At 56.7% G+C, this 26,626-nt stretch overlaps 10 protein-coding genes across 10 annotated transcripts; 5 read left to right on the top strand and 5 right to left on the bottom strand.

Moving 5' to 3' along the window:
* Window positions 1-994: 994 nt before the first annotated feature.
* On the top strand, window positions 995-1,849 carry P884DRAFT_288917 (uncharacterized protein; the record flags this gene model as incomplete). The annotated part of the gene is made up of 2 exons (XM_069443973.1): window positions 995-1,090; window positions 1,196-1,849. The coding sequence occupies 2 exons, from the start codon at window positions 995-997 to the stop codon at window positions 1,655-1,657; spliced, it is 558 nt and encodes a 185-aa protein (XP_069301945.1). The 3' UTR covers window positions 1,658-1,849.
* Window positions 1,850-2,169: 320 nt separating this feature from the next.
* On the top strand, window positions 2,170-2,801 carry P884DRAFT_296035 (uncharacterized protein; the record flags this gene model as incomplete). Its single annotated transcript, XM_069444382.1, has 3 exons — window positions 2,170-2,220; window positions 2,328-2,455; window positions 2,663-2,801. The coding sequence occupies 3 exons, from the start codon at window positions 2,170-2,172 to the stop codon at window positions 2,799-2,801; spliced, it is 318 nt and encodes a 105-aa protein (XP_069301944.1).
* Window positions 2,802-3,702: 901 nt separating this feature from the next.
* P884DRAFT_189084 (uncharacterized protein) lies at window positions 3,703-5,728 on the bottom strand (the record flags this gene model as incomplete). Its single annotated transcript, XM_069437411.1, has 5 exons — window positions 3,703-3,817; window positions 3,891-4,292; window positions 4,363-5,103; window positions 5,156-5,208; window positions 5,273-5,728. 5 exons carry the CDS (start codon window positions 5,726-5,728, stop codon window positions 3,703-3,705), a joined length of 1,767 nt encoding a protein of 588 aa, XP_069301943.1.
* An 831-nt stretch (window positions 5,729-6,559) lies between these two features.
* Window positions 6,560-9,534, bottom strand: P884DRAFT_253847 (SPOC like C-terminal domain-containing protein). The gene is made up of 7 exons (XM_069440838.1): window positions 8,891-9,534; window positions 8,773-8,833; window positions 8,202-8,720; window positions 7,752-8,149; window positions 7,483-7,694; window positions 6,958-7,427; window positions 6,560-6,894 (listed from the first exon to the last, which is right to left on the bottom strand). Exons 1-7 carry the CDS (start codon window positions 9,382-9,384, stop codon window positions 6,883-6,885), a joined length of 2,166 nt encoding a protein of 721 aa, XP_069301942.1. The 5' UTR covers window positions 9,385-9,534; the 3' UTR covers window positions 6,560-6,882.
* Window positions 9,535-9,775: 241 nt separating this feature from the next.
* On the top strand, window positions 9,776-10,935 carry P884DRAFT_234823 (uncharacterized protein). The gene is made up of 4 exons (XM_069439926.1): window positions 9,776-9,934; window positions 10,021-10,054; window positions 10,144-10,444; window positions 10,546-10,935. Exons 1-4 carry the CDS (start codon window positions 9,897-9,899, stop codon window positions 10,710-10,712), a joined length of 540 nt encoding a protein of 179 aa, XP_069301941.1. The 5' UTR covers window positions 9,776-9,896; the 3' UTR covers window positions 10,713-10,935.
* P884DRAFT_10081 (uncharacterized protein) lies at window positions 10,804-12,013 on the bottom strand. The gene has a single exon (XM_069437021.1). It carries the CDS (start codon window positions 11,811-11,813, stop codon window positions 11,133-11,135), a length of 681 nt encoding a protein of 226 aa, XP_069301940.1. The 5' UTR covers window positions 11,814-12,013; the 3' UTR covers window positions 10,804-11,132.
* A 1,643-nt stretch (window positions 12,014-13,656) lies between these two features.
* P884DRAFT_189802 (uncharacterized protein) lies at window positions 13,657-14,930 on the bottom strand (the record flags this gene model as incomplete). Its single annotated transcript, XM_069437467.1, has 4 exons — window positions 13,657-14,093; window positions 14,154-14,377; window positions 14,427-14,491; window positions 14,571-14,930. The coding sequence occupies 4 exons, from the start codon at window positions 14,928-14,930 to the stop codon at window positions 13,657-13,659; spliced, it is 1,086 nt and encodes a 361-aa protein (XP_069301939.1).
* Window positions 14,931-15,748: 818 nt separating this feature from the next.
* P884DRAFT_188523 (DNA topoisomerase) lies at window positions 15,749-18,078 on the top strand (the record flags this gene model as incomplete). The annotated part of the gene is made up of 6 exons (XM_069437368.1): window positions 15,749-15,832; window positions 15,889-16,086; window positions 16,146-16,324; window positions 16,379-16,548; window positions 16,600-17,936; window positions 18,037-18,078. The coding sequence occupies 6 exons, from the start codon at window positions 15,749-15,751 to the stop codon at window positions 18,076-18,078; spliced, it is 2,010 nt and encodes a 669-aa protein (XP_069301938.1).
* A 2,947-nt stretch (window positions 18,079-21,025) lies between these two features.
* Window positions 21,026-22,111, top strand: P884DRAFT_266167 (putative Sin3 binding protein-domain-containing protein; the record flags this gene model as incomplete). Its single annotated transcript, XM_069442007.1, has 1 exon — window positions 21,026-22,111. One exon carries the CDS (start codon window positions 21,026-21,028, stop codon window positions 22,109-22,111), a length of 1,086 nt encoding a protein of 361 aa, XP_069301937.1.
* A 2,454-nt stretch (window positions 22,112-24,565) lies between these two features.
* P884DRAFT_190303 (uncharacterized protein) lies at window positions 24,566-26,400 on the bottom strand (the record flags this gene model as incomplete). Its single annotated transcript, XM_069437506.1, has 2 exons — window positions 24,566-25,134; window positions 25,203-26,400. 2 exons carry the CDS (start codon window positions 26,398-26,400, stop codon window positions 24,566-24,568), a joined length of 1,767 nt encoding a protein of 588 aa, XP_069301936.1.
* Window positions 26,401-26,626: the final 226 nt, after the last annotated feature.

Raw genomic sequence — 26,626 nt, 5'->3', positions numbered from 1 at the left:
AGATAGCGAGAGAAGGGGTGGTTTTCCAAGGCAACAACAACAACAACAACAACCAAAAAAAAGAAAAGAAAAGAAAAGAAAAGAAAAGACTCAATCCCAGCCTTGAGCAGGGCAGACACAACCCAGTAAGGCTGCGGGTCCAGAATTTCAGCCGGCGATCAGGCACGCAAAAACGCCCAGCCGTGTCGCAAACTTCGGATATCTGACACTGCCGGTCATGCATCGAACCCGCTTGTTGCACCAGAGCCGGAAGGTAAGATTTGTTCTTCCCTGACTGCCTGCCAGGTCGCGGATCGGTCGTGATACATGGTAAGTTGGGAATCGCACCGGCACTAGTGCATATAACAAGACGCACATGGCGTGGGAGGAATTGTAGATTGCGTGCGCTCGCTGTGTGGGACCCTCGAGGCGGCAAGGTGGTGCTGCTTCTTGGCCGTCAAGTAGGTCAGATTCGTGTTTTCCTTGCCAGATGAGCAGGGCCCTTTGGTTGTTCAACACTGCACGCTTAGTTAATCCTCAGACACAGGGTCTTCCTCGGTGTGTGCGCAATTGCTAGAAAGGCAAGACAGCCAACCGAACTCGCTTGAACCGGAATTCCTGAAGCAGGTACCGAGTACACACCACAGATGATCCTATCCAAAACCCAAAGAAGAGACAAGGGTCAAGCAGAGGAGTCGAGCAGAAGGAAATTGTCTGCCAGATGCTTCTTGGCGTGCCCTAGCAGGAGTATCTTCTGAACCCTCGGAGGCGTTTATTGTTAAGTGTAAAACTCTGGGCAAAAGGTTGAAATGAATGCATTACACAAGCTGGAATTGGTGAACTGATAAGCCCTGGGGTACCCCAGATAAGGACATGGAGGAAGCAAGATTCCAAGTCGCTCAAATTATCTATGTGAGGTGGACAGCAATTGAATTGACTAGGTTACTAGCATCCATACCCAACAACTGGATTGTGTAGTTTCGTGTTTCGTCCACCTCCGACAACTCAGCGACTAATGTCCTCCGACGTCTTCCGCCGGTTCGGCCGTGGCGGGGCCGGCAACTTTTACAGCAAGCAAGACATCCAGGCCGTCGAAAAAGCCACCGAAACCGTCTGTCCACTCCAGCACTCCCTCGCTTCCTCCAGCTCCGTCTCATCTGGTTCCTAACACGCCGAGTCCGTACTGACTGACCTCTCTGGCCACTCCCCCCACTAGGATCTCGAAGCCCAGAGTCAGCCCCACGCTGACCAGAGCCTGGGCCGAACCCGCACCACCGGGACCGGCTGCGGCACCGATACCGGGCCGAGCTACGCGCGCACCGGGCGCGGCGGCGCAGGAAACTTCACCTTTCCCGCCATCTCTTCTTCCTCATCCTCCTCCTCCGCCGACGCCGATGCGCAGCGGCGGGGAGATCAAGAGCGGGCAGAAGCAGACCGAACAGAGACGGCAGCCGCCGCCGCCGCCGTCGCGGCGAGCCTGGCGGCCAAGTCTACGGCGGGGGGACTGAGCGGGCGGGGAGGAGCGGGCAATTGGACGGCGGGGTCTGGCGGCGGCGGCGACCGCGGAGTCCAGGAGGAAGCGCGGAAGACGGTCGAGGAGCTGGAGAGGCGGGTTTTGGACGAGGTCGCTGGCGGGTTGCCACCGCCGGCGAAGGCTTACACCCCATCACGGCGGTAGTTATGAATCGGGGGCGATGATGTGCCTGGAAAGCGCGGTTTTACATTGCTGTCCTGATTCGCCAGCCACCTGAACAAATTTCGTTCCTTTACCATCAGTGCCATCACTTGCACACACTTAGTGTATTGTACTCTTCTGTTGTTTGGTGCCCAAGGGAAAGCTTAGACGAACATGAAAAATACGTATTGCGGCGTAACAGCGTAACAGATTGATACCGCGAACTACGGAAATAATTACAGCTACCGTACTAGTTATTACAGATTTACAGCCCGGCTAGCTCCGCAACAGGGAGGCAAATCGATCGTGTCCCGCCGAGAACCCGGGCAGGAAAAAAGTTCCCGTCGGCTTCCATCATCAGAGGCGATCACCAGAAAGCGCATCGTCGCAATCAACGAACCATAACCACCTCCCCGAGGTCCACGGCCACAGTGCAATCGATATAACCCCGTTTGTATCCACAAACAACTATACATATACATTTGAGAAAAAAAAATCACGAGCCGAAACGAGCAATGTCGTCAGCACTCGCCATCGGCGCTGGTGTCGCCGTCGCCGCTTTCCTCGTACGGTTTCCCGCCCTCCCCCAATCCTCCTACAATCCCTCCAACCACAGCAAAGCGAAGAGAAGCGCGCGCAAAGCTAACCACTCTCTTTCCTTCCGCAAAAACAGGGCAGAGCTGGCCTGGTAGCCTGGCGGCGCTCGCGCGGCGGCGTCGGCGCGCTCGGCAAGGCCTTCTACAAGGGCGGTTTCGAGCCGCGGATGAACAAGCGCGAGGCGGCGCTCATCTTGTCGCTCAAGTACGTAGACTTTCTTTTTTTCCTTTTCCCCTCTTTTCTCTCTCCCTCTCAACCCCCCCCCCCTTCTCTCTCTCTCTTCTCTCTTTCTCTCTCTCTCTCTCTCTCTCTCTCTCTCTCTGTGTGTGTGTGTGTGTGTGTGTGCGTGTGTCTGTTTGGTATCTCTTCCAAGCAATGCTAACGGGACCCTCCACCTCCCCCCTCCAACAGTGAGAGCGGCATCACCAAGGAGAAGGTGCGCAAGGCGCACCGCACGCTCATGCTGCTCAACCATCCCGACCGCGGCGGGAGCCCATACCTGGCGAGCAAGGTGAACGAGGCGAAGGAGTTTCTGGAGAAGAACACGTGAGGGAACAAAAGCCAAGCCCGGACGGACGAGCCCCCCATTCCCTTCTTCTTCCTCTGCTTCTTCTTTGATGGAGGAGGGAAGGAAACAGTGCGACGGGGCGATGGGCGTGATGGGGAAGCAACGGGGGCCTAAGTCGACGAGTATCGTTTTCATCCGGACGATTTTTTTTCCCCGCCGAGCCTTCGATCCGAGGGGTCACACGGACCGGACCGGATCGCCGTCGCAGATGACGCGGCGAATCTGTCTTGCGCGTTCTCGATCAACTCTAACCTCCTTGCGCGGAGTCTGAGTGTCTTTGCTCCTTTGGGGGGCGTTGCGAACTTGTACAACAACACACAGTCACAGATCATAGCATTGGCGTTTGGGACGGGAAGGCGGCTTTGGCTTCAGGGTGGGTTGGCTTTTGATCACGTCGAGCCTTAGCAAGCGGGCGAGCAGGGCAAGGCACCCGCGCGCTCTGTACTACAAGTCGCGGTGGTTTCCCGCACATCTAGAATGGGCGAGGGGAACGTGGTCTGCCGCCAGAATTTGCTTGCTAGCACTCGGCTTGGCTGGTGAATGTAACTCCCCTCTAATATACACCAACATGTGCATCTACATCAGCTTCACTATATCCCTAGCAGACATAGCCTGGCCAGGTCATTGTTATTGTCTTGGCCCCGCAACGAGGACGAGCGCTGTGGATGTGGCTCGCTATGTCAGTTCCGAACCCTGGTTTCAGACCGGCAGTGCTTGCCATCACCAAGTCGAGGGTATCTACCCTGAGAAAAAAAATATTACCCCGATCAGCTATATAATATCACAGGGCTGCCTCTCACCACGCTAGTCCTGACGGCTGACGGCCCCATGGGCCCCATGCCTCCCTCCGAGGTGTCTTTCACTCGGCCACTCACTCACTCACTCACTCACTTCCCCAGCCTAGCTGGGCATCGGGCAAGCCGACTGCATAGCCGCCATCGGTGTCCTCGCCGCTGGTCCAACCCTCTTTCTGCTTGAACTCGGCATATGGAATGTGTCTGCAATAAGGTATGAGATAAGCAAGTCCTGTTGACAAGGGGCTAGATCTGTTCCGGGCCATGCATAACCTACCCCTCTGCCTTGTCCTTCCGCCTCTGAAGACTGGCCTCTAGCTTCTTGGCCGCCAAGCCGATCATCGCCTGCAGAGTGTACACAGCATCGTTGCCCGCGTTGTGCAGGTACTGGCACGGGATGCCCAGGTGGCCCAGCACATTCGCCAGGCTGGCCGAGTCGTTGCTGCGGACCAGGTGCTGGTGCATCGCGCGCGTGTCGATCACCTCGATGACGTTTCGCGCGGCCTCGACGTAGTACGACACGGATTTGAGGTATTTGATATCGGACGACGACTCGTGGAAGACGAGGACAACGGGTCGGGGCTTCTTCGTCCCGTCGACCGGGTCGACGAAGGTTGCGTTGTCGATTACGCCTTTTAAGAGCTGCGCAATATCAGACTCCCGGACAAACTCGGTTGTTCTGCGCCGAGTCAGTAATGTGGTACAGCACGGTAATACCGAGGGCTCTAGCAAGAGAGGGAGGGACATACCCGAAGCTAAAGCGGTCGGCACAGCCACGAACGAAGCGCGAGTTGGTGGCCCATGAATTCTCCTTGACGCGGATGTGGCGAGCTTCGATGAGCGGAAACCAATTCTGGCAGCCTTCGCCGGGTGCAATGTCCTTGATCTCGGTGGTGTCGAGCACGGCGATGCCGATTTCGGTGATGAGGCCCTGATCTTGCTCCCAAGCCTCGATGTCTATGGCCACGAACAGCACGAACTGTTCTGGCTCGTTAATGATAAGCCTGCTGAAATCAGACTCGGTGAGTCTGGCGGCCATGCCGTCACCCGCCCTGGCTCGCAGACCAAGATAGCGCTGAACTCGCTTGATGGACCGCCCCCATGCCTTGTGGGCTTCGATGCGCTTTGAGCGGTTCCTGTCGGACCTCTTGCCCCTCTTTCTGTCCGCGCGGGTCCGTTTCAGGAGCTGCCTAAACTCCTCAACGCCGAGCTGAGGTACCTTGCTCAAATCGTCATCTGGATGGGGTTCCGGGATCGCCCCACACAGAGCCTTGAACGTTTGGGCGCTGTCCGAGCGACCCAGAAAGCGCGGAACAGGGCTCTTTTCGATGCCGAAAGACATCATGAATCTCTCTTTGTTACTGCCGGGCGGTATCGTGAATCGGGTCTCCAGTTTGGCGTTGATCACGTCCAGGAGATGCTGAAACTGATAAGTTGGCACGAAAATAACAGGCTCCATCTGCATATCCTCAGGGCAATGTATGTAGTAGCTAGTCGTTGTCAGATGAAAGACTGAGCAGCCGGCAGGTAGGGGCAACTCACAGGTCCCAGACGCGCTTCTCGTGCAGAGCATCAAGCGTAAACAGGGGCGCAGCCTAGGTGTTTTCAGCACAACCGAGGACATCCAACGTCGGGATGACACTTGTATAAAGCACGTACACGAACACTGTTGGCCTTCCCGACAAACATGTCAGGGTAACTCTCAACGAGCGCCCACGGTACGAAGAGCTCTCCGTCGGCGGATCGGCCACCCAAGCCAAGACCCGTTTCCTCCCACTTGACGGCCTCTAACTCGGCGAGCTTGCGCGGAAACGCCACCTCCTCGGATGCTAACTGGCGCGCCTTGCTGAGCTTGGAGACGCCGTGATTTTGGCGGGCCCTCTCAGCGGCCGTCAGCTTGTGGTAATTTAGAATCATCTCGGCCGAGTCATCCGAAGAATAGGCAAGATCTTGAAGAGGAGAGCTCGCGCCGACCGCCGACTCGGCTCCTTCAAGTCCCTCGACTGCGGACTCCTCGAGAGCATGTCGCCACGAAGAGGGGTCGAAGCCGTCCCAGACGGCAGCATCCTCACCGCTTATCTCCCGCAGGTAGCGCAGGAAGTCTTCATCCGCCATTTTCTGCGATTGCAGCACGCAGGGCTTATTGTCGTCTTCTCGGGCAAGTCAGAGTGATGCGAAGGAATGTCGGACGCTGTCGCCTCCGCAGCTTATCCGGAAGAGTAGATGCACAACGGAGGGAGGAAGATACGGAACTGACGCTCGACTGGGGAACGGCAATGTGAAAATCGTCAAAGGTAATAGACCCGCTTCACGCCGAGGAGGAAAAAAAAAAGGCCAATGACCCGGTCACAGCTTAGCTGCTCGATGTGGTCGCCCGGTCGACAAGCTCCAACACCACTGCCACAGCAGAATAGTGGATTCCAACACTCGCAGCACTGACTGACGCGGATGGCATCTGTGAATCAACGCACCGTCACAGAGAGAGAATTCAAATTTCTCCAAAGACGTTGATGTGGGAATGTGCTGTGAGTTGAACCCAGCGGAAGGACCAAGCCGCACAAGAAACAGAAGAAAGGGATTCTGGAAGGAGCTGCTGGACGAGCGTGCTGAATGCAGTTGCTCCGGTAGTGTATCAGCCACCAGTTCGTGCATTGACGGAAACACCATCTCATTCTCAGTTGGAAAGCTACCGGTACCTACAGGAGTGATGGCCGTTCAAAGGCCAAATGCTTTGAGTGCGTCCTATACAGTGCCCTGTTTGATGTCTTTTGTGTCCTGTCACACATATCCCGAGTAAACAAAGTCTTCATGAAGAAGCAGAAGAAGAAGAATGATATAAAACAGACAGAATTTTGGATCTTGGCAGCTGAACCCTTTCGCGCTCGCCTTGTAATCACCGAGCCCAGAGAGCACTCGGTAAATTGGGCTGCGACAAGGCAGACAGACAGGCACAACTGGGGCCCCACCTTCCCAATGTGGTGACGTTGGGAAGTAAGGAGTGGATGTAATCCAGACAGAGAGGTACGGAGTAAACCTCGCTCTACATGTCTCTAGTCTCACTCTGACCACAAATGCAATGCTCACCCTCTGCGAGTATGGAAATATCATGGCCACTGGCTGCCGAGCCCAATCCCAGCCTTCCAAGTTTATTTTGTCTACTACCATTACAACCAGTTGCTTTTGTTGTTGGATCGGCAGCATACGGGAGCTTATTCCTTGTACTGTGCATTCAAAGATGCCAAAGACCCAACAAAGCCTACACGACCGAATCATGTCGCAAACTGATCAGCAGTTAGCAGGCAGTCCAGAGCGACCCAGGAGGGCAACGAAACTTCAAGACTTACCGCCCTGGCTTCCTCAGCCGTCACCTCCGACACTTCCGACTCGTCCCGCGAAATAAGGCCCAGATGCCCCCCAATGATATGCTTGAACCACATCTCTCTCCGGTCCCCATCCAACTCTCCGCTCAGGATACTCTTCTTCAGCCCTGTTAAAAACTTATTATATAGCCCAGGAACCTCCAGGGCAATAAGTTCTTCGCGCATGACCCGGAGATTCTCGGCAGCCCGGGCGTAGTTCAAGCCCGCAAAGCTGTCGCGGATAAGCTTGCGGATAATCTCACCCATCTGTTTCGCCGCACTCTCAATCGTGGCATCTTCCGATGCCGTGGCGAGGATCTGCTTGAACTCGGGCACCGCGTTGTCCGAGGAAATGGTGGTGCGCTTGCTTTCGCCCAGCAGGGCGTCGATGTCGAGGCCGGAGAGCGGCTTGACGGGCTCCTTACGGCCGCGCCTGCCTTGCGCTTTGGCTGGAACTGTTTACCTTATCAGTATCTCTCGAAGAAGTGATTTAGCAGCCAAGCAGCATACCCTTTTTGACCTCTGCTGCATCAATCAATGCATCAATTTCCGCCTTGGCCTTGTCGAGGAGTTTCTCCGGAGGCTTCGAGAAACGAAGTAGAATCTCCGCAGGCGGCCCGATCGGCGCGTCTGGATCTACGGCACGGGCACGAATGGCCTGATTGAGACGGTGGATGACGGGATTGTACAGTTCATCGATCGGCGCGTATTCCACCGGCTTCCTGGAAAGAACAGAATCAGTTGGCTGCATCATATTCGGGCCCAGGGCCGCTACGTACCCCTCCTCATCAACGTCGAAACCGGTCAGATCCATGGCGTCGACGAAATCGCTCATCGCCTGCTTTAGGTCCTCCGAGGGCAAAAGCCGATGCTCCTTGATGACGTTGCCGGTAACGGTCAACACCTTGTCCAGCGGGGGGAACTGGTAGCTGCGCACGTCTTCGGCGAAGGGCAGCGGCACATCGTAGAGACACTCAAAGTCATCCTCGAGAGCGGGGTCAGGCTTCAGTAGGAGAATCTGTGGTTGAGTGCCGTCTTTCTGCACATATCTCGCCACAGCATACGACTCAAGCTCGTGAAGCGCGTGAATGAGGGCCGACAAACCCAATTCTGCCTCTTCGTTATGCTTTTGGGCGACGACAACGCCTGTCTCGCCCATGTTGATGAATTGGCTATACTATCATCCGGGTAAGCATGTAGCGGCAACACTCTCGGGCGACCGAGCTTACGCTGCTGAACGGGATGAACCCAATGATAGTAAAAGACTTCTTCGTCTCCAGTTTAGTGACTGAAAAGTCGGACTCGCTAAAGGGCACAACGGTCCGGCCGTATTGGTACCCCTTCGCAAGCTCCTCAAAGTCAACGTCCCTCTTCCCGCCTGGGGCATCTGGATCGTCGACCGTGTAGGTGCGCATGTGCTTGACGCCGGAAAACTCAGTTCCGCCCATTACTATATCCTCGCCAAGTGCCTGAGGCTGAGATGGACCGCCACGCTCGGGATTGGTGACCACGGTGCTTGCTGTCGGTGGCACGGCACGCTTGGTCTTGAAGTAGCGCTCAACATGAATGCTGAGGGCGCTTTGGTACTTCTCCGGGTCTCCGAGCGTAAGAGGGCCATCATACGCCTTGAACGGTCTCACAGGTTTGATACGGGGGATGGCGAGCTCCTCGACGGCCTGCTGCATGGTTCCAAATACGCCACTGTTGCACTGCTCAACCAGCTTGCGGAGGATCTTCTCATTATTCGCCTATGCCGAGTTAGCGAGGTAATCTGCAGATCAGGATTGGAGACAAGCTGACTTTGTTCCTGGACTTGTCCTCTTCCTTGTAGCCGTAGTCCGGATCGTCGAAGTCGACACCACTGGCAAGGTTAGCTCCGCCGGCGCGGGTTTCTTGGGCGTCAGATAGTCAAACGTACACCACCACCAACTCAACGTTAAGCTCGTTCAGCCGGTTTGCAACCTCTTCAGACGACTCGTCATCGATGGGAGACTCTCCGTTTGTGACGAGGATGATCTTCCGGTTGTACTTGAGCTTTTTCGTGAAGTCCTCAATCATGGTCAGGGCGACCACAATGGCAGAAATGGCATCGCCGCCGTGTGTGCCTGAGGGACGTATCATTGACCGGAGATCCCTCAGCGAGCTCATGGTCATCGGGCCGATACCCTGAAGGACAGAGATGTGCTCGTATCCCTCGAGGCCCTCGCTATGCTGCGCATTGACAGTCTCCTCGGTGTTGAGGCCGACGACCCCCACCGTCCAGGTCTTGCGGCTGGCGGCGACGGTTGTCGATATCTTGTCCCAGACATAGCGCATAGAGAAGTCGAGATCCGACTCGTCGCGGCCGTTATGGCAGTCGGCCATTGACTCGCCGAGGTCGACGATGTACACTGTGGCTTCCTTGTCCGCCATGCTGCGCGTTCGGTCGGGAATCTCGATCAATCAAATGACTGGAAGGTTGGATCAAGGGGACAAGGCACCCAGATCTGAAAAATCAAGTAACAGAACTGAGTGAGGTGCCCGAGATAAGGCAGTCAGGACCCATTCTGGCGAGACAAACGGGCAGATCTCGCGTTGAGCCGTGGCTGCCTCGCGTCGGCACATGACAGCGCGTCATATCAATCTCACCATGGCGCACTGGCCCTTGCGCTGCGGGGTGGCAGCACCTTGGCTGCGAGCTCGGCCCAGGCCCACAGCGCCTTCTGCCAAGACGGGAAGCTCATGCGGTGACACTTGTTTACGTAGTTCGGAATACGGATCCGTACTCCATACGGAATCCACCACCTGCAACCTCGCTCAGACATCTCATCATCGGTTGTTCCCCCTCTTCCGCAATCAGCTCGCCCCTAACCTCCATCCGAAGATCAACAAATCTAACTCTGTATATCAATCCGTGAATTTGATATAACAAATCTTCCTCCGCCATGGGCTTCTTTTCACCCGCCCCGTATCATATTCTTAGGTATCAAACCTTTCCCCTGCTCTTACACTTGCAGAGAGGTGCATGGTCAACAGTTCGTTACTAACCGTCCATGAACACGCCCTCAGCTATGGCACCCTGCTAGGAGCAACCGTCTTCCACGTAAGCTGGCCCCCTCAACCCCCCCCTTCCCGCTCCACTCCCAACAGCGTATTCCCTCGTCCTCGTCCGGAATACTTAACCGTTCACAGACCTTCATCGGCGGCATCATCTCCTTCCGCGTTCTTCCGCGCCCCCAGTTCGGCGCGCTCATGGCCAAGATCTTCCCCGTCTACTTCGCGATGCAGGCGGCGCTGCCCGCGGCACTGGCTCTGACCTACCCGGGCAGCCGCAACCCGTTCGGCGTCGCGGGCGGGCTGGCCGGAGTGCTGGACCCGTCGAACCGGTGGACGGTGCTGGCGCCGCTGGCGAGCGCGCTCTTGTGTGCCGTCGGGAACTTGGTCGTTGTCGGGCCGCAGACGACTAGGGTCATGGAGGAGCGGCGACAGCAGGGTATGTGTCCCCCCCCCCCCTCATTTTGAGGAATGAAGGCCGGGGGAGAAGGGAGGATCGGTTTCGTGGTGCTGATCAATGGTGGCGCGCCTGAGAAACAGAAAGGAAAGACGGCAAAAAGGCATACGACGAGCCGCCGCACTCACAGGAAATGCAGGCGCTCAACAGACGGTTCTCGATGCTGCACGGCATTTCGTCACTGCTGAACCTGGGAACCCTCGTTGCGACAGTCGTGTATGGGGTCACCCTCTCGTCACGTCTGTCGTAAGTCTCTGCCGGGGGCGCAGTTGCAGATCCGCTGGTAGCTATTCTCTATCCTGGACTGGGTCTGCGAGGAAGCGGAGGAATTACAAAGTCCATACAGGCCATCCAACCAGGTGACCGACAACCGGTTTCTGACCCAGCTCTTCCTTGGTATCGAAATCGCAAGAAAACAAAGCACCTCTAGCAGCTTTTCGGTCGGTCCTGTTCATCCCGAATTTTGTCTGCTCCCCAGAATAATCTCCCAACCCGGATTGTGTCTCTCTATCTGCCCAGACCAAAGCACCTCGGTGAAGGGGGAACGAAAAAGATCGAAAAATCAAAAAAGCCAGCCGCTAAACGCCTCAATGATGCTTGACCGTCTCTGCAAATGCAGGCTCCGTCCGTCTAAGAGTCGAAAGAAACAATTCTAAGTCATGGTGCAGCATCACCGCTTCTCGATAAGCGCAGCAATCTTCTCCCGGTCCATCCGCAACTTCTGCTTGGTCTCCTCGAACTTGCGCGCCCGCTCCGCGAACTCTTCCGCGGTCCTAGGCTCGTCGGTGATCTTGGACACCCTAGGGTTCCGCAGATAGTGGCTGAGCGAGTGCTTGCCAGGCTTGCGCGCGAGCATCTCATCCAAGGATAGCTCCTGGGTGGGCTTGGGGTACTCGCGCGACATGGGGTCGAGCGCGACGACGTGTGTTGCCGAACGCCGTGGGGCTGGCGGCCGGTCGTCTTCAGAGGCGGGGGCCGGTGTCGTGTGGGACCGTTGCGGGTGGTCGAGTTGTTGTTGCTGTTGCTGCTGCTGCTGCTCCGAGGGCGCGGTTGAGGTTGAAGAGATGGAGGGCGAGCGCTGGCTCTGGGCCGAGGTTGGAGGGAAATAGTCGCGCTCGCTAGGCGCCAGAGAAGAGGTTGAGGACTCGGCGGGCGATGGAATGGGCGGACCGGCGGCCGCGCTGTGCCCCGAGTTGGGAGGCATCGGGACGTCGGTCTGCTTCATCGGGTTTGACCCGCCGGCTTTGGAGAAGAACGAAGATGAGAAGAAGGAGGTTACGCCTTCGGAAGGCGGGTCGCGTGCGGCGGCCGGGGAGAAGAAGGAATAGAGGGATTCCCACGTGAAAGGCATTGTGGGCGCAATTTCGAGGTTTGTGGTCGGCGGTCCGGGAAGGTGGGAAAAAAGGCCGGTTAGTCGGGTTCAAGCTTTGGCCTGAACCCTAATTATAATTACTCCTCCCAGGATGTTCCCCGCGGTTTTGTCAGTGATTCCGGGAAGGTGCTGCGGCAGGCACCGGTGGACCCCCACGGAAAGTATCCACTTGGTGCGGTAGTGCGAGGCTCGAATTGTTGGATCTGATGAGATAGATACACCCACGCGCAGGGCGCGGACAAATAGCGACGGTAAGGGTCCGGGGTGGGGGGTTCGGATCTAGGTGTGAACGAAGAGACGATGAGAATAATGTATGAGCAGATGGGAGGAGTTCGGCCGGAGACCGGACGACTGTTGCTCTTATAGATCGATCGAGTCCTAGTCGCCGATTTGAGGGTGGCAAAAGGACCCGAATGTGCTTTCCGGTGCTCCGTGAGTCTGCAATCGAACGTGCAGGAGGACGGATTGTTCACCCGAGTGTCGGTGTGTGCGTGTCGAAAACCTTATCGCAGTGAGCATGCAGAGATCAACAGCGAGAGCCAGGGTAACCGTGCAGGCACATGCAGGCAGGCGGCGATGCGTTCGGGGGGTTGAGACGAAGTCGGGGGACATCAATGTTATTATTATATATTCGCATTGCTGCGTACACTACTAATGCGCTTCGCACATCTTTCCATGCGGTGGGCCCCTCGAGGGGGACCCCATTCATCGTCATCTTCGAGACCGGCCACATGGTTTAGCCAGGCCACGGGGTAGCTCTCCCGAAGCCGCTGGCCAGGGGTGAGGCCCAACGCATCTCCCGCGAAGATCGTTCATCACCGAGGTGGGTTCCGGTACTCCGTACGGGGGCCGCAGTTCACAAAAGGAGGTGGAGCCCTGGGCCGTTTGGTCTTCCGTCCGGTGGCTTTTGCCGGTCGGCCACGGCCAGGGGCCAGCTGCCTGCGGCCGCCAAAAAGGGCCGCGAACAGCTGAAGGAGGCGGCTGAGAGTTCATAGAACCATGTTTCATCATATTGGCGGCCCTGCTCCTTCCCGGCTCGCACCCCACCCAGCAATATTGGGGGTTGGTCAGGTGAGCTTCTACTAGCGCGCCCCCCCGACCCAGTCCCAGGGACATGGACACGGTCATTTGCTGCTGAGCCGCCCGGGCGCCTGGGTCCTGAAATCGTGATGCATGTCCTTTGTTGGCGATTTTGCGATGATAACCCACCAAATTTACTTTACACGATCACATTTCAAGCAGGATTTGGGAAAGCATTTAATGGCAGCATTTTGTACCCTCGAGTGCTTTTCTGCCTCTTTTCGCCTCAGGCATGTGTCGTCTCAAACTCGAATCCTTGTAACTTACTTGGTATGCTAGTGTACGGAATAATCTGTACTCATCAAATAGATCCACATGTGGATCTCTCCAGTATCCAACACGACCCTGAAAATCCGTTGCGCGGATCTGGCTGCCACTCCTCGTGGCTGGCAGAAATACGCCACTTCGTACATGTGTTGCCTCCTCTCCACAATTATCCCGCTAACACGAGACGCCAACAGGACACATGTGTACGGATTACTGTGCTGCGTATGTCCATTACATATTGCTGTTGGCCACATTCAGGGACGCATCCATCCCAACTTCGTCGCACACATCGATAGGTGCCTTGTACAGTGTTCTGCACCGTATTCCAAACGGAAGAACTGCCGGACCCATACTCCGTATGTACGGGAGTACAGTACAAGTACATCGCTTTTTTAATCCAACGACATGCCGTCTGGGCTCACAACCATCGGCCTTTCCCCTGAATCGGCTCCCCAGGGCCCTCCATTTCTACCCGTCACTTTTGCTTCTGCTTCTTCTTCTCCTTTTGCTCCTGCATTCTCGCCAGCTCGCTTGTCCGGATCACTTTGGGGATCTTTACTCCGGGCCCCTTGTAGGGCGACAATCCCTTCGGCGCAAACATGCCCACGCTCTTTTGGTAGTCGCGGTACTCGGAGTACTTGCCCGCCGTGATGAGCTCCGTCAGCCATGTCGAGCCCTGGAACAGCAGGATGAGGAACGACGGCCCTGCGCCCGCCCAGTTGTACAGAGTCTTGCTCGCGTAGCAGCTCCACTGGTAGAGGACGAACCAAATGGACTGCTCGGCTGCGAAATTGGGGTGACGGCTGTACGCCCAGAGGCCGGACGTGACGAAGCCGCGGTCGAGGTCCGCCTGCTTAAATCCCCGGGGAACCTTGGCCGAGTCCTTGTACTGTTTCTTTGCCGACTGGTAGACTGCGAGTTGTGCGAGTGGTTAGCCTTGGGTTCTTCTCCCCAAATTGGACACAAGCTTACCCCATTGCTGCTCGTCGGCAATGTATTCGATGAGGATGAGTCCAAGCTCGACGGCCACTGACGCGATGTCGGCGCTGCTGAGATCTGGTTCAATGGTCGACGCTAGAAGGATGGTGTAGACTGGCGCGGCAATGGCGAAGAGCAGGATGCTCTGGATAAAGGAGATGAAGGTCCAGTTAAAGATGTGAAACACAACTTTAGGGACCTGCCGCCGGATGATCTCCCTGGCAGATGTTGTTAGCGTGTGCTTCACAGGACATCGCGGTTGCTCACCATCTGTAGTCCTCGTGGCCGATACCGTAACCTCCCTTCCTCCAGTAATTATAGGTGAGGCGAATCTGCGCTCAGACATCACGCTGTCAGCACTTGGCCTGTGGTGTCCGTCTCCAAAGGGCATGCATGGTCTGTCCCACTCACACTCCAAATGGTGCTGAAAAGCAGTGCCGCGTCGGTCCGCCGAGAGGGCACTCCCGTGAGGCGCGCCCACGCGTCAAAGTGCGCAATGTACAGGGTCGGCAACAGGCTCCAGCAGCGGTCGACCTGCGAGTAGTTGCGGTTAATTTCAGCCACTACAAGAAACACGGCACCTAGGAACACCGAGATGGCAAAGCCAGAGATGACCGGGTTTGTCTCGGTGTACAACTGCAGGAGGGTCTCGTGTCCCGCAAAGACGTCGAGCAGCTTTGCGGGGAGGCCGTAGAGCTGCGGGATGAAGGGCTTGACCGCCCTAGAGAAGTCGGCGCACTCCTCCAGCGTATGCACGACCGGGAGCGCCATCTGGATGGGGGAAGAGAAAAATTAAGTAAACGATAACGGTTTGGCTGGGCGACGACTCGAGGTCGTTTTGCGATGCCCTTCGGTTGCCCTGGCATCCAATTGCAGTGTTGGCGTCATCGCTCGGCTGAGCATAGTTTCTCCTGGCCGGAGACGTCATGCACCGACACGTTTACGGAGTCGGTAGTTTTATTAGTGGGCCTGAGTACCTTTGTGGCATTTCACTGCAGTGGTAGTTACCCGTAGTAGCACCCGGATTACACCAGTTATTGCAGCGAATGTAACACCCCTTTTGGTGCGTAAGGAAACAATTTCAAGCTGCTGACGGTAATTTACCCACTTTCCCCCGCGTCCGCGTTTTATGCAAAGCATGAATTTCAATTCCCAAGTTGACGCGACTTCCTGAAAAGAAACGCGTCGACGGAGCCTGCCACCAATAGCTAAGGATAGAGACAAAAGATACCGGTCTTCTAGCCACAACACGCTGAACCTCTTTCTTTCGGAGAATAAGTGATGCATTGTAGATTCCAAGCCTGAGAACGTCCAGCCGCGCTCACGGTCCGGGTTGAAGCAGTTGCTCTTTCAGTGCAATCCCGCATGCTGGATAACTTCTCACAACTATCACCTGGACCTTCGCAAAACAAGCGCAGAAATGCCCTTCATAATAGGCGGAGTCAGACAGGTGTGCTATCGTCGCGACCCCGATATCTCCAGGAGGTAACAAGCATCGCAAGACCATCTCCGGCCCGCGAGTCTCTCATCGCCTGCTCCAGCGCCATCTCTGCCGATCGACCACTGCTGCGCCTAAACCATCGACGGCCATGACGCGCATTCTATGTGTGGCTGAAAAGCCCTCCATCGCCAAAGCAGTTGCAGGTCATCTCTCCGGTGGCCATTACCAAACCGTGGGTGCTCTGGCTGCTGGATCGCGGTCATTGGTGCTCTGCTAACGCTGCGCCAGAGCAACACACGAGATGCGTACATCAAGAACTACACATTTGACTTCGACTTTGGGCCGCCATGGGGTCACTGCTCGGTAACTATGACCGCTGTCAAAGGCCATCTCACGACAGTCGAGTTTCCAGGCGACTACAAGCAGTGGGAGTACCCGCCACCCGACCGCTTGTTTGACGCGCCCATTATGACGGTGGTCTCTAGCGTAAACGAATCCCGGCTCTCCCAGCTCAAGTTTCGCGAGTGCTGACTGACTCCGGGCAGGACAGCAAGTCAATCGCCAAGAACATTGAAGACCAGGCGAGGCACGCCAGTGCGCTCGTCATCTGGACCGACTGCGACCGAGAAGGCGAGCACATCGGAAGCGAGATCAGGGACGCGGCACGAAAGGGCAATGCTCGGATTCAAGTCAAGAGGGCGCGGTTCAGCAATGTCGAAAGAGCGTACGTCATCATCATCAACACCCGCTGGCCGTCACCGTGTTGACTTTGATCTAGTCACATTCTATCCGCCGCTCGGCGGCTCACTGCCCTAGATGACAGGCAGGTGGACGCCGTGTCTGCACGTATCGAGCTCGACCTCAGGATTGGTTACGCCTTCACTCGGTTCCTGACCCTGAACCTGCGTCCCCTCGGAGGCCCTTTGTCCAACCTCACGCTGAGCTACGGTAATATCCGAACTCCGCCGTCGACCGCATAGTGCTCTCTAACGTGCGTAGGGTCTTGTCAGTTCCCAACGCTCGGTTTCGTGGTGGACCGGTATTTCCGCGTCAAGAATTTTGTGCCCGAGCCTTTCTGGGGAATCAAAGTGATGCACGAGAGGGACGGCATCCAGGTCGACTTCAACTGGTCCCGACATCGACTATTCGACCGCATGTCCGTCGTTATCCTTTACGAGCGATGCCTCGCTGCCAGAACAGCAAAAGTCACCAAGGTCCAGGAGAAGCCAACCAAGAAGTGGAAGCCGCTACCTCTCACGACGGTCGAGCTGCAGAAGATGGCCACGCGGTTCCTCCGCATGAGCGGTCAGCAGGCCATGACAGTAGCCGAAAAATTATACAACAAGGGATTCATCAGCTACCCCCGTACCGAGACCGACCGCTTTGATAAGGGGATGGACCTCCGCGCGCTAGTGAGGAAGCAGACACAAGACAGCCGATGGGGTTCGTTCGCGCAGGCCCTGGTCGACGGCGCGTTCCAGCAACCGCGCCAGGGCAGGCACGACGACAAAGCCCACCCTCCAATCCACCCCATCACCTACGCGGCACCGGCGGCGCTTGACGACAACGAGAGGCGGGTTTACGAACTCGTCACGCGGCGCTTCCTGGCCTGCTGCTCTGAGGACGCCCGCGGCATGGCCACGGACGTCGAGATCCTCTACGGCGACGAGACCTTCACCGCGCACGGCGTCATCGTCCTGGAGCGCAACTACCTCGACGTCTACCCTTACGAAAACTGGACCGGCACCGCCCAGCTGCCCCGCTTCACCGTCGGCGAGCGCTTCGAACCCACCGAGGCAATGGTAACCGAGGGCAAGACCAGCCCGCCGGGCTACCTCACCGAGGCCGACCTCATCGCGCTCATGGACGCCAACGGCATCGGCACCGACGCCACCATGGCCGAGCACATTGAGAAAATCCAAGAACGGCAGTACGTGCAGACCGTGGTTCGCCGTGGAGGCGGGAACCAGGGCGCCGCCGCCGATGACGACGACGGCGAAGCAGACCCACCTCCCGCAGCGCGAGGCGGACGCGGACGGGGCAGAGGGCGCGGCAGTCGCGGGGGTGCAGCACGGGGTGGGCGTGGGGGCGGCGGCGGCGGCGGTGGCGTGCGAGAGTTCATCCCGACCAGCCTGGGGGTGGCCCTGATCGAGGGCTTCGACCGGATGCACTTTGAGACCAGTCTCGGCAAGCCGTTCCTGCGCAAGGAGATGGAGCTCAAGATGAAGGCCATCTGCGAGGGCAGGACCACCAAGCAGGTTGTCCTGCACGAAAGCTTGAACGAGTATCGGCAGGTTTACGAGCAGTCGAGGGCGGAGCTCAATATCCTCAAGGCGGTAAGTTGAGTCCGGCCTGTCGCCACCCTTTTAAAAAGAAGAAGGCTTCAGCACCTTTACTAGCATTATTGGGCTGGGCCTCGTTAACGGTATTATGTAGGCGTGCAGGCAATATGTCTTCCAGCAGCAGAGCGGAGCATGACGAGCCTCTTCGTCGAGTTGACCTATCCCGCCGCGAAACCTCGCAATGCCATGGCGTCGAGGATGCGGGGGAACGTGACATTCTCCTAGCTGAACCCGCGATAAAAGGCGTGAGTGCAAGACCTTGGCCAACCACCAAGAACGGAGTGATTGATTGGACTTCATCAAGGGGAACCAAGGCAAGGCCGGCGGTCTTCGTATGGCTGAGACGGAATGTCATGTGGGTTGGGCTATGATGCAGATGAATGAAGGAGGTCTGTCTCCCTTGGCCCGCCCTGGCACGGGGCTGCGAACGCAATGAGGGGGGTCTCCATATCTTCTTCCGAGAACCGGATGCAGTATTCGGCATCCTTTGAAACGACGAATGCCGTTGCAGAGTAGCAGAGCAGCCAGTCACCACAGGCATTGGCGCCTTTTTAACCACTCAATTGGGACCGTGACGCGGAGCGACCTGAGGTGGGCTGGACCTCGGGATTGTCGGCGTGGAGCTTGGTAGCACCCCTCTCGGGCAACCATGGGACCGTTTCTCCGTCCCACTCTCGCAGGAGGAGATCTTGTCCGTCCTGTTGTGGAGAGACTTGAGAGGAGGGCTTATCATGTACAGCGTGTTTCTGCTCGGACAATGTTCTCCAGTTTGTGGGCCACGTTTTGGACTGGATTCGGGGGAGTGGCTTGTGAAAACGAAACTCTTTCCCCCGCTTTCAGCCGAAGGAACCGTTAGCGGAGGCGATCGATCTGGGGTGGGCTAATCGGGGTTGCACGGGGAACTTGCGTGGACCGAGTCACCGAGCCCTTCACGACGTGGGGATGCCAATGTGCGACGGGTAGAACATGTCTTCCGCGCCCACGAACCTGTGCGGCCCTTTTTTTTTTTCTTTCTTTCTTTTTTTTTTTTTTTTTTTTTTTGTTTTTGTTTTGGCGGCTGGCCTACGGGGGTGGCGACGGTATTGACTCGGGGCATTGCCCGCCTTGAATCAGTGGCCTGGGTTGGATCTGGTTCCGTGAGTGCAGATAATGCCGACGTTTGAGATTCGCGGATCCGAGACTGTGCGTGAGCAGACCCTCGATCTATCGTTGGCCCCATGAGGGTCAGCTGGACTCATAAGCCAAGTGCTGCTAGATCCAATTCGAGACCCCATGATAGACGCCCGGGGCTCGATAAATTCACGGTGCTCGTCTCGTCAATGATTTGACGGTGCTGTTTGGGAAACATACGAAATTACGCTCCGAGATCTCTTTTTGATTTTCAGGCCTCTTGAAGCTTTGCTGACCCCTTTCAGTCCTAACGGTCTCCTCTTGGGTCTCCTCTCCAACATCAGGGTTGAAGTTCAGACAGTGGCTCTCCCGGCTCCGGGAGCGCGATGTTTCCAAAATCTGAACTCGCAAGATAGGTACATACTCGGTGGCACTGTCAATATACGTAGTGTATGACGGGAGTGAGTCAGCAGGACGCGGCAGCGTTGCGGGAATATTCGGTCATTCTATCACCAGCCCAAGTAGTCCCAGAATTGATAGCGAGATAAGTTGCGTGGGAGCCGGTCAGAGTAGTGCACTGCATAGTCAACCCATCATTGCCCTAGAAGCGGGGAACGAGAGGCTTCCATGAATCTGGACAACACAAAAAAAAATGAATCGAGATCCGTAATTGCTGTGTGATCTTTGTGGGTGCTTTATTGAAGCACATGACAAGGGGCTGGCTTCCAGTTGGTGGTTGACGGGCGCGCAGAGAACGGAAGAGAAAGCACAAGGCACAAATGTGAGCCATCAGTGGCCAGCCTCCTTGGAGACTGGAAAGGTACGCCCCGGAACCTTGATGTCTGGCGAGTAGCAAGTACGGGTCTCGCACTGTGCCTATCGGGATACGGACTGCTCCACCGTTTTGTCGTCATTCTGGGGTTCTGCGCAACGAAGCTCGGCTCACCGAATATTGATGATACGAGTAATCTTGTTCAAACCCTAACCAAATATTTGTAGGCGAATTCATCTGATAGCAAAAAAACCAGGATTGTCAACAGTCGACAACACAGATTTTTTTTTTTGCTGTAATTAGCTGTGACATGCTAAGGAAAGACCTGAAACCGCACCCGAGCGGCGAAGCCGAACATAGCCCAGAGGCATCGCATTCCTTTTGTGCCCAGCTATTTTGCTGTGCCAATGACACGGTACGGGGACTGGCTCGTCCTCTCGCATCGCCGTGCGCACACCTTACTTGTAGTTATGCCACGAAGGCGGAGAAAATCGGCTTGGCCCCTAGGGCCCACGAGGCCCAGCAGCTGCAGCATGGGTGGGCTTGGTCTGAGCTGCCCAGTGCCAACTTCGCGCATTAGTTACATCCGTCTGAATGTTCGCTGCGAGGTACGGATGTACCTGCCTTGTAGCCCATGTACTTCCCCTGCCCGGTGACGAGCACAAACCTTCCCATTCGCAATCCTGTGTGCCCAGGCACCACATGTTTAATACTGCCCTGGCCTGCCATTCCTTGGCCTGCTCTCTTCTTTTTGCTTCTCCAAAGCGAACAACAAAGCAATCCTTCTCACCACTTGACTTTACATCAAGAGAGTCATCTCTTGTCACAGAAGATCATCCGCAGCAGCTCTGCCATTTTGCCCACCGCACTTTTGTCCGACAAGCCTTCGGCCAAAAGTTGTTAATCAGAAAGCTGCGCATTTGCTTCAGACATCTGTGAGTGTGACTCAAAAAGTTCCAACCCAGCGGGCAATCCCAATCCCGCCCCTCAGCCAGTGGCCATCGGCCGACAACACCAAAGAACCTCGATGGCTCGCGCGACCGCTATCACCAGCGGCAGCGGCAGCGGCAGCGGCAGCCAGCGCCCATCAACGCGACGCACCGTGTGTACCAAGAGAAGTAGTGCTGACACACGGGTGCGCCGCATTGCAGACACGTCTCGAAGCAAGTCGACATCCCCGAGAAACGTCAATATGGCAACTATGGCATCTGCTGTCCGCGATATCGCGATGACCTCCGGCCGAGACAACTTAGCTGCTGTAGCGGCGCGGAGCGTCCCTGTGGCAACCAACCCGACCGACCTCCCGACTCCCCCGAACTCCATCTCCCCCTCGCTGCCTCCGCATGGCCTCAAGGCCCAGCTGCAGCGGGCCCGTCTTGACTCGATCGACTCAGACCTGGACCTGCTGGACGGCAGGGGCGAACACGACGCCGGACTGGGATCCCCGCCTCACGACTCGGCCGGCGCCATCACGCCGGCTATGCTAGCCAAATTTCATCTGCCCGAGATCCTGCTCAACCACGGTCCGCTGCCGATTCGACACATAATGGGCTATCTCACCACCTCGGTCCCGGGGTTCGCGGGCATCGCGCCGGCAAAGGCGCGCAGGCTGGTGGTGGCCGCTCTGGAGGGGAAGGGAAGCGGGAACGATGGAGGCGGGCGGGATGGTGATGTGGAGTTTATGAAGGTGGGCTGGGGACGGTGGGACGCGAAGCGACGGGGACAGCCTCCCCGGGACTCGCTGTCGCGTCAAGCATCGCCCGGCACCCACCCGAACAGCATACCCATCGTCAAGACCCCCGGGTGGAACTCGGAACGGTCACGACTCGGTGCGAACCTCGGGTCTAGTTTGGGCGGTTTCTCCGCCGCCTTTTCGCACGACGACCGGTTCATGGACACCGACATGGACATGATGGACCACGAAGCCGACAAGATGTCGCTCGACGGTTCCGGTTCGGCATCGTGCTCCGAGGCCCCCGACGACGACGATAGGCCCAGGCACAATGACGATCCGGAGGACGCGACTGACGACGAGGACTGGGCAGCCGTTGGCGCGGCGGCGCTCCGTGCGTCGTCATACCAAGCCCGGTCCAACCAGCAATCCCCTTTCAACAGCATTCATCCTTTTGGCGGCGGCATCCGCTCGTTTTCGGCCGGCATGGCGCGCCCGCCGCAGCTAAACGCGCCGCCGCCCAACTTAAACGTACCCTCGACGTCGAGAGTCGTGGCCGCTGACGCACAGGAGCGCGAGGCTGTAGAGGCTCTCCTTCGTCTGGGATCGATGTAATACCACAAATCACGGCACTTTTTTTTGCACGGAGTAGCATGGTCGAGGCGTTTTCAACAAAGGGGTTAGGGACTTTGGGCATCATCATCTCATCATTATCATCATCATCATCATTCCCGCAGGTGACAACACACTTCTGTTGCCGGGCGTGGAGCTATTTGGGTTTAGGGATTCTGGGCTATCAGGGACTGGTTGTTTTGGGACTTTCCCCCCCCTAGTTTCACGGTTTCGGTCCGGTCCGGTTTGGCTTTGGGAACCACGGCTGGGGTTGGCCGGGACATTGGTCGAGGCGGCGCCCTCTCTTCAACGCATACCCCAGTGGCTTGAGTCGCTAAGACATCCATCTATCTCGTCACGAAGTACTACGGCGTCGTTCTCGGTTACGTGCATACTTTTAGATCGCGGGTCGACCACCTCAACTCAGCCTATTCATAATCCCAAACCCGGTCATCGGAATATCCTCCTCGACAAGCATCAGACGGCGGAGTCGACCACATCTCGCGACTTCTTGGGTTCGGCACTTCGCTTGCCGCTCGATGCTCGTATTGCATCTGTCATTCCAATCAACAAACTCGTCATGTGGAAACATTGTCTCCTCTCTTTTTTTATTAACATATCACTTTTGTAATAGATGAAGGAACGAAAATTGGCTTGATTAAGCTAAGAAATGAAATAAAGCAGCACCCTCGGGAACAGGCGTCGCGTTCCTGAAATGCTCATTCTCGCATGCTCATCCTTCCAAGAGGGAACCCCCCTCCCCCCCCCCCCCGACCCCGCGTCCTTGTGCTCTAATTGTTGGTTGCTTGGGCCGCTACTTGGCATTGTACGGAATATGCCCAATTCTGTTACATCACTTCCTGTGTACCTCAGCCGCTCGGTCAGTTCTGCGCTCTGCTTATGACCCCCGCACGGGGTCAGGTTCTAATCAGGGCTAGATCGCACTGAGCGAGTTGAGCACAACCTCCACCCACGCACACGGAGGTCCTAGGGTTTTAGTACGTTCCGAGAAGGAAGAGAAGCAAAGCTGTGCACATAGCCACCTGTTCTCTCGACGGATGTGGAGGAAACCACATAGTTTCAAGATTGCTTACAACTCTGGGGGACTCCAACAGGGGACAATGCCCAAACTGGATGATCCAAAACGCGAAACCTCTCAGGAGGGACAACCAGCTTTCCAAAGACAACAGAAGCAAGATCCTCCTACTTGACACTGGCACTCCTGGGTCGTGACGGTTCTCGTTCAATACTTGCCCCAAATTGGGCTCAAATTGGCTTGGGGCTGGGGGGAAGGTGAACTTGACCTGAAAAAGCTTCGAACCGGAGATGTGATCGAGAGAGGAGAGAGTCGTTTTGCTCTGACATGCTTGCTATACTTGAAATCAGAGTCGAGGTTAGCACGGACACACACGTTCATACCCCTCCACCCGAGCTCACTCGCGAAGGTGATGGGAGATTCACTCCTGAGAAATAGACAGCAAGGCACTCAGATTTTCGGTCGAGACCCCCGGGCGGCACGGGTTACTCAGACTTGAGCCGGGGACACAAGTCATCAATGCACCATCTCCTTTTCCACCCCGTGTATGTACAGTACATACGGACTGTATGTACCTTAATGTACATACAGTACATAGCCTGAGCTGCAACCACGCTCCGGCCTGGTTGAATACGGTCCCTATAGTTACCCAAACCGAAGACGAGTTGATCCTAGATGAAGTTAAATAAACAAACAAACAAATGAATAAACAAACAAGCCAACAAGCAGCAGCCCCCAAGTTTGAACAACAAAGGAGAGAGAGCATTCAGCGTGTGCCGCGTCGTATCGAATGACGGGCCACTTCAGAGACTATACCAGACATTGGAGGCTCGTCTAGTACTTCCTACCTCTCATGTCTGGCTCTACAAGGACCAAGCACCGCGACTGCATGTTGTCATTGGTAAGAGGGTTAGGCCCTGTCCCGCCGCCGTGCGCGTTCCCCAGGCAACAGGACCACCACATCGCCCGCTCAACTCAGCCCTGCCTCGGAACGTCCCAGCTCGGTCTTGTTCACGGCACCTTGACTCCCGGGGAGCATCGACCGCTCGACCGATAACAAACACCATCCTCGCTCTCGTCCAACCTCGAGTCGAAACCCGCAAAGGTCGCTTGCCCCTCCAATCACCACTACCCCCGACTCCCGTTCCCATCCTTTCGGAGCGAGTCTCTTTTGCAACCGCAATCATCATCAACGGATTCAAGACTGTTCAAAAAGAACACAATATCAATTAGATAGTTCCAGAGACATCAGTCATCCTCACTTCAATATCGAGCACATCGCGCCATCAGAGCTAGCGCATGCTCAGATCATCACCACATGACACCTAAACCTCATGCATCCACGATCATGCCCGTCGTATACAATGCCCTTCAGCCTCATCATAACAGGCTTGTTATCTCTCATGTCGCGAGGCGGTGTATTAAGAGGCCCCGTTCCCATTGACTTCCTCCCTCGGCTCGCCAGCAGCAGTAGCCACAGCAGCGGCCTCTTCCCGACACCGCTGGCACATACACCACCCGCCTAGACTCCCCTGTGCCCACTCCCTCCGCTGTTGCACCGGCAGGTTCACGTCGCAGTAATGGTTCAGAATCTCCTCTCCCGCTCTGATGCCGCCGGGCTGATTCCCGACCACGCGAGTCTCGCGCGCCCACAGAAGCATGCGTCCGCCCCACTCCCAGGTGACGTTGGGGTTGCAGTCGTGGTTGGCGAGGCACCAGAAGGGGTGTACCGCGGCGACATCGGGCCGGCCGTCGCGCGGGTTCTTGCGCGCCGAGGCGGTGCCGCGGAACTTGGCGTAGGCCGTGTTGAATACCCAGAGATCGTGGCGGTCAAGGGTGGCGTAGATGTCGATGTCCATCTTCTCGAGGATGTGGAGTGGTGTTTCAACATTGTATTTGAAAGAGAAGGGGAGCGTCCACTCGGGAGGCGGTTCGTCCGTGATGGAGCCGTCGACATCGTTGAGGGCCACGCTTACAAAGTCGCCCCAGACTGATTGCACAATCTTAGTCACGGTTGCCCTCGATCTCTGGCAATGTTTTGCTTGACGGTGAACGTACTGTACTTGATCTCTGGGACCTCCAATGGGTGGATATCCTGATGTGTCGACATGGCAAGCAGCCGTGCCAGGAGAAGGAGGTAGAGAGACTCGTCGATGACGCTCGGGTCCGGGTCTTTGGCGATCGAATCGACATCCTTCTCGCAGACGGCTGGGTGGTACAGCTCTTGAGCCTTGGCGAAGCAGAACTCGTCGCAAAAGATGGTGTCGTGGCACTCTGGGCAGCTTACCGCCTTCGAGTCGCTCTGGAGGGGTGGCAGCTCGGTACCGCAGGCATCGCAAGTCGATTCCTTGTGACGATTGTTGGCAGTCAGAAGCGAGTATTCTTCCAGGACGGGTTCCCCAGGGTCAATATCCTGTTTCGCAAACAGGCCGAGTTGGTTGCACGTCGGGATGATGTCGTACTGGTCGGTGTTGCTCGCGCCGTCCAGCAAAACCGGGAGACTCGAGACCTTGACTTCGCATTTTGGCGCAATCTTTGCGAGCTGGGAGTTGAGGAACGAAAGCGAGTCTGCGCAAAAGCGATCGGGCTCGTGTGTGTTCCAGGGGTAGACCTCCCGGCGTACGACGCCGCGGTCCGGGAGCATGTGAATCTCGATGGGCTCGTCGGGGCCTTTCCGTAACCTGCGCCTGGCAACCTGCTCGATGTAGTCCTTGATCTCATGGAGTTCCCGGTTGTGGGGCACCATCTTGAGGCCCCTTTCGCAGAATTCAAGCGCGCTCTTCAGGCAGCCACATAGCAGGAGGCTCAACGAGAGGATCTGGAAACAGCGGACCGACGCGATGTTTGCTAAAATGTTGCACTCTCCGGCCGCCTCCACGCCTTGGCCGTCGACGATCCGGTCGAGGTCCTCGACGAGGCTGCCGTGGTTGAGCACCTCTGGGCAGGGCGCGGTCCTGTACCCACGAAGGGACTCCTTGGCTTGGTCATGGTACTCAAAACTCTCGTCGCGGACCTCGTCGGCCAGGAGCAGAGCACGGTAGGCGTCGCCGGCGGCGAGGTCCGGGTAGGCGAGGTCGGAGTGGACCACGGCGCGCTCCAAGTAAAGGATCAGGTCGTAAGGGGACCGGGCCAGGGCCTCCGTCAGCTGCTGCCGGCGGTGTAAGAGGGGCCCGCGCGGAGGTTCTCTCTCATTCGTGAGGGCCGAAGGCGAAGAGCTGTCTGTGTGAGGACTGCAGTTGCGATTTGGCGCTTCCATGGTGTGCGCGGTTACGTCGAGTGGAGCGTGTCTGCTTGGGTGCTCAGCTGCTTGATGCAGGATAACGCGGGACAGGGGGACCAGAGACCTTGCAGGTTTGCCCCAAGGGAACTGTCCCTGGATGGAACCGTGATCGCCAAGAGCACGAGCAAGGAAGGCCGTGTGTGCCGCTATATCCAACGAGTGTCTTGATATCGCGACATGCGGCTGCGAGAGGTCCTTGGAT

This window comes from Thermothelomyces heterothallicus (assembly GCF_042370625.1).
Source record: "Thermothelomyces heterothallicus CBS 202.75 unplaced genomic scaffold P884_scaffold_1, whole genome shotgun sequence".
In the NCBI taxonomy this organism is placed as follows: Eukaryota; Fungi; Ascomycota; class Sordariomycetes; order Sordariales; family Chaetomiaceae; genus Thermothelomyces; species Thermothelomyces heterothallicus.
The sequence above is the reverse complement of the archived record's forward strand: the minus strand, read 5'-3'. Positions and strand labels throughout refer to the sequence as shown.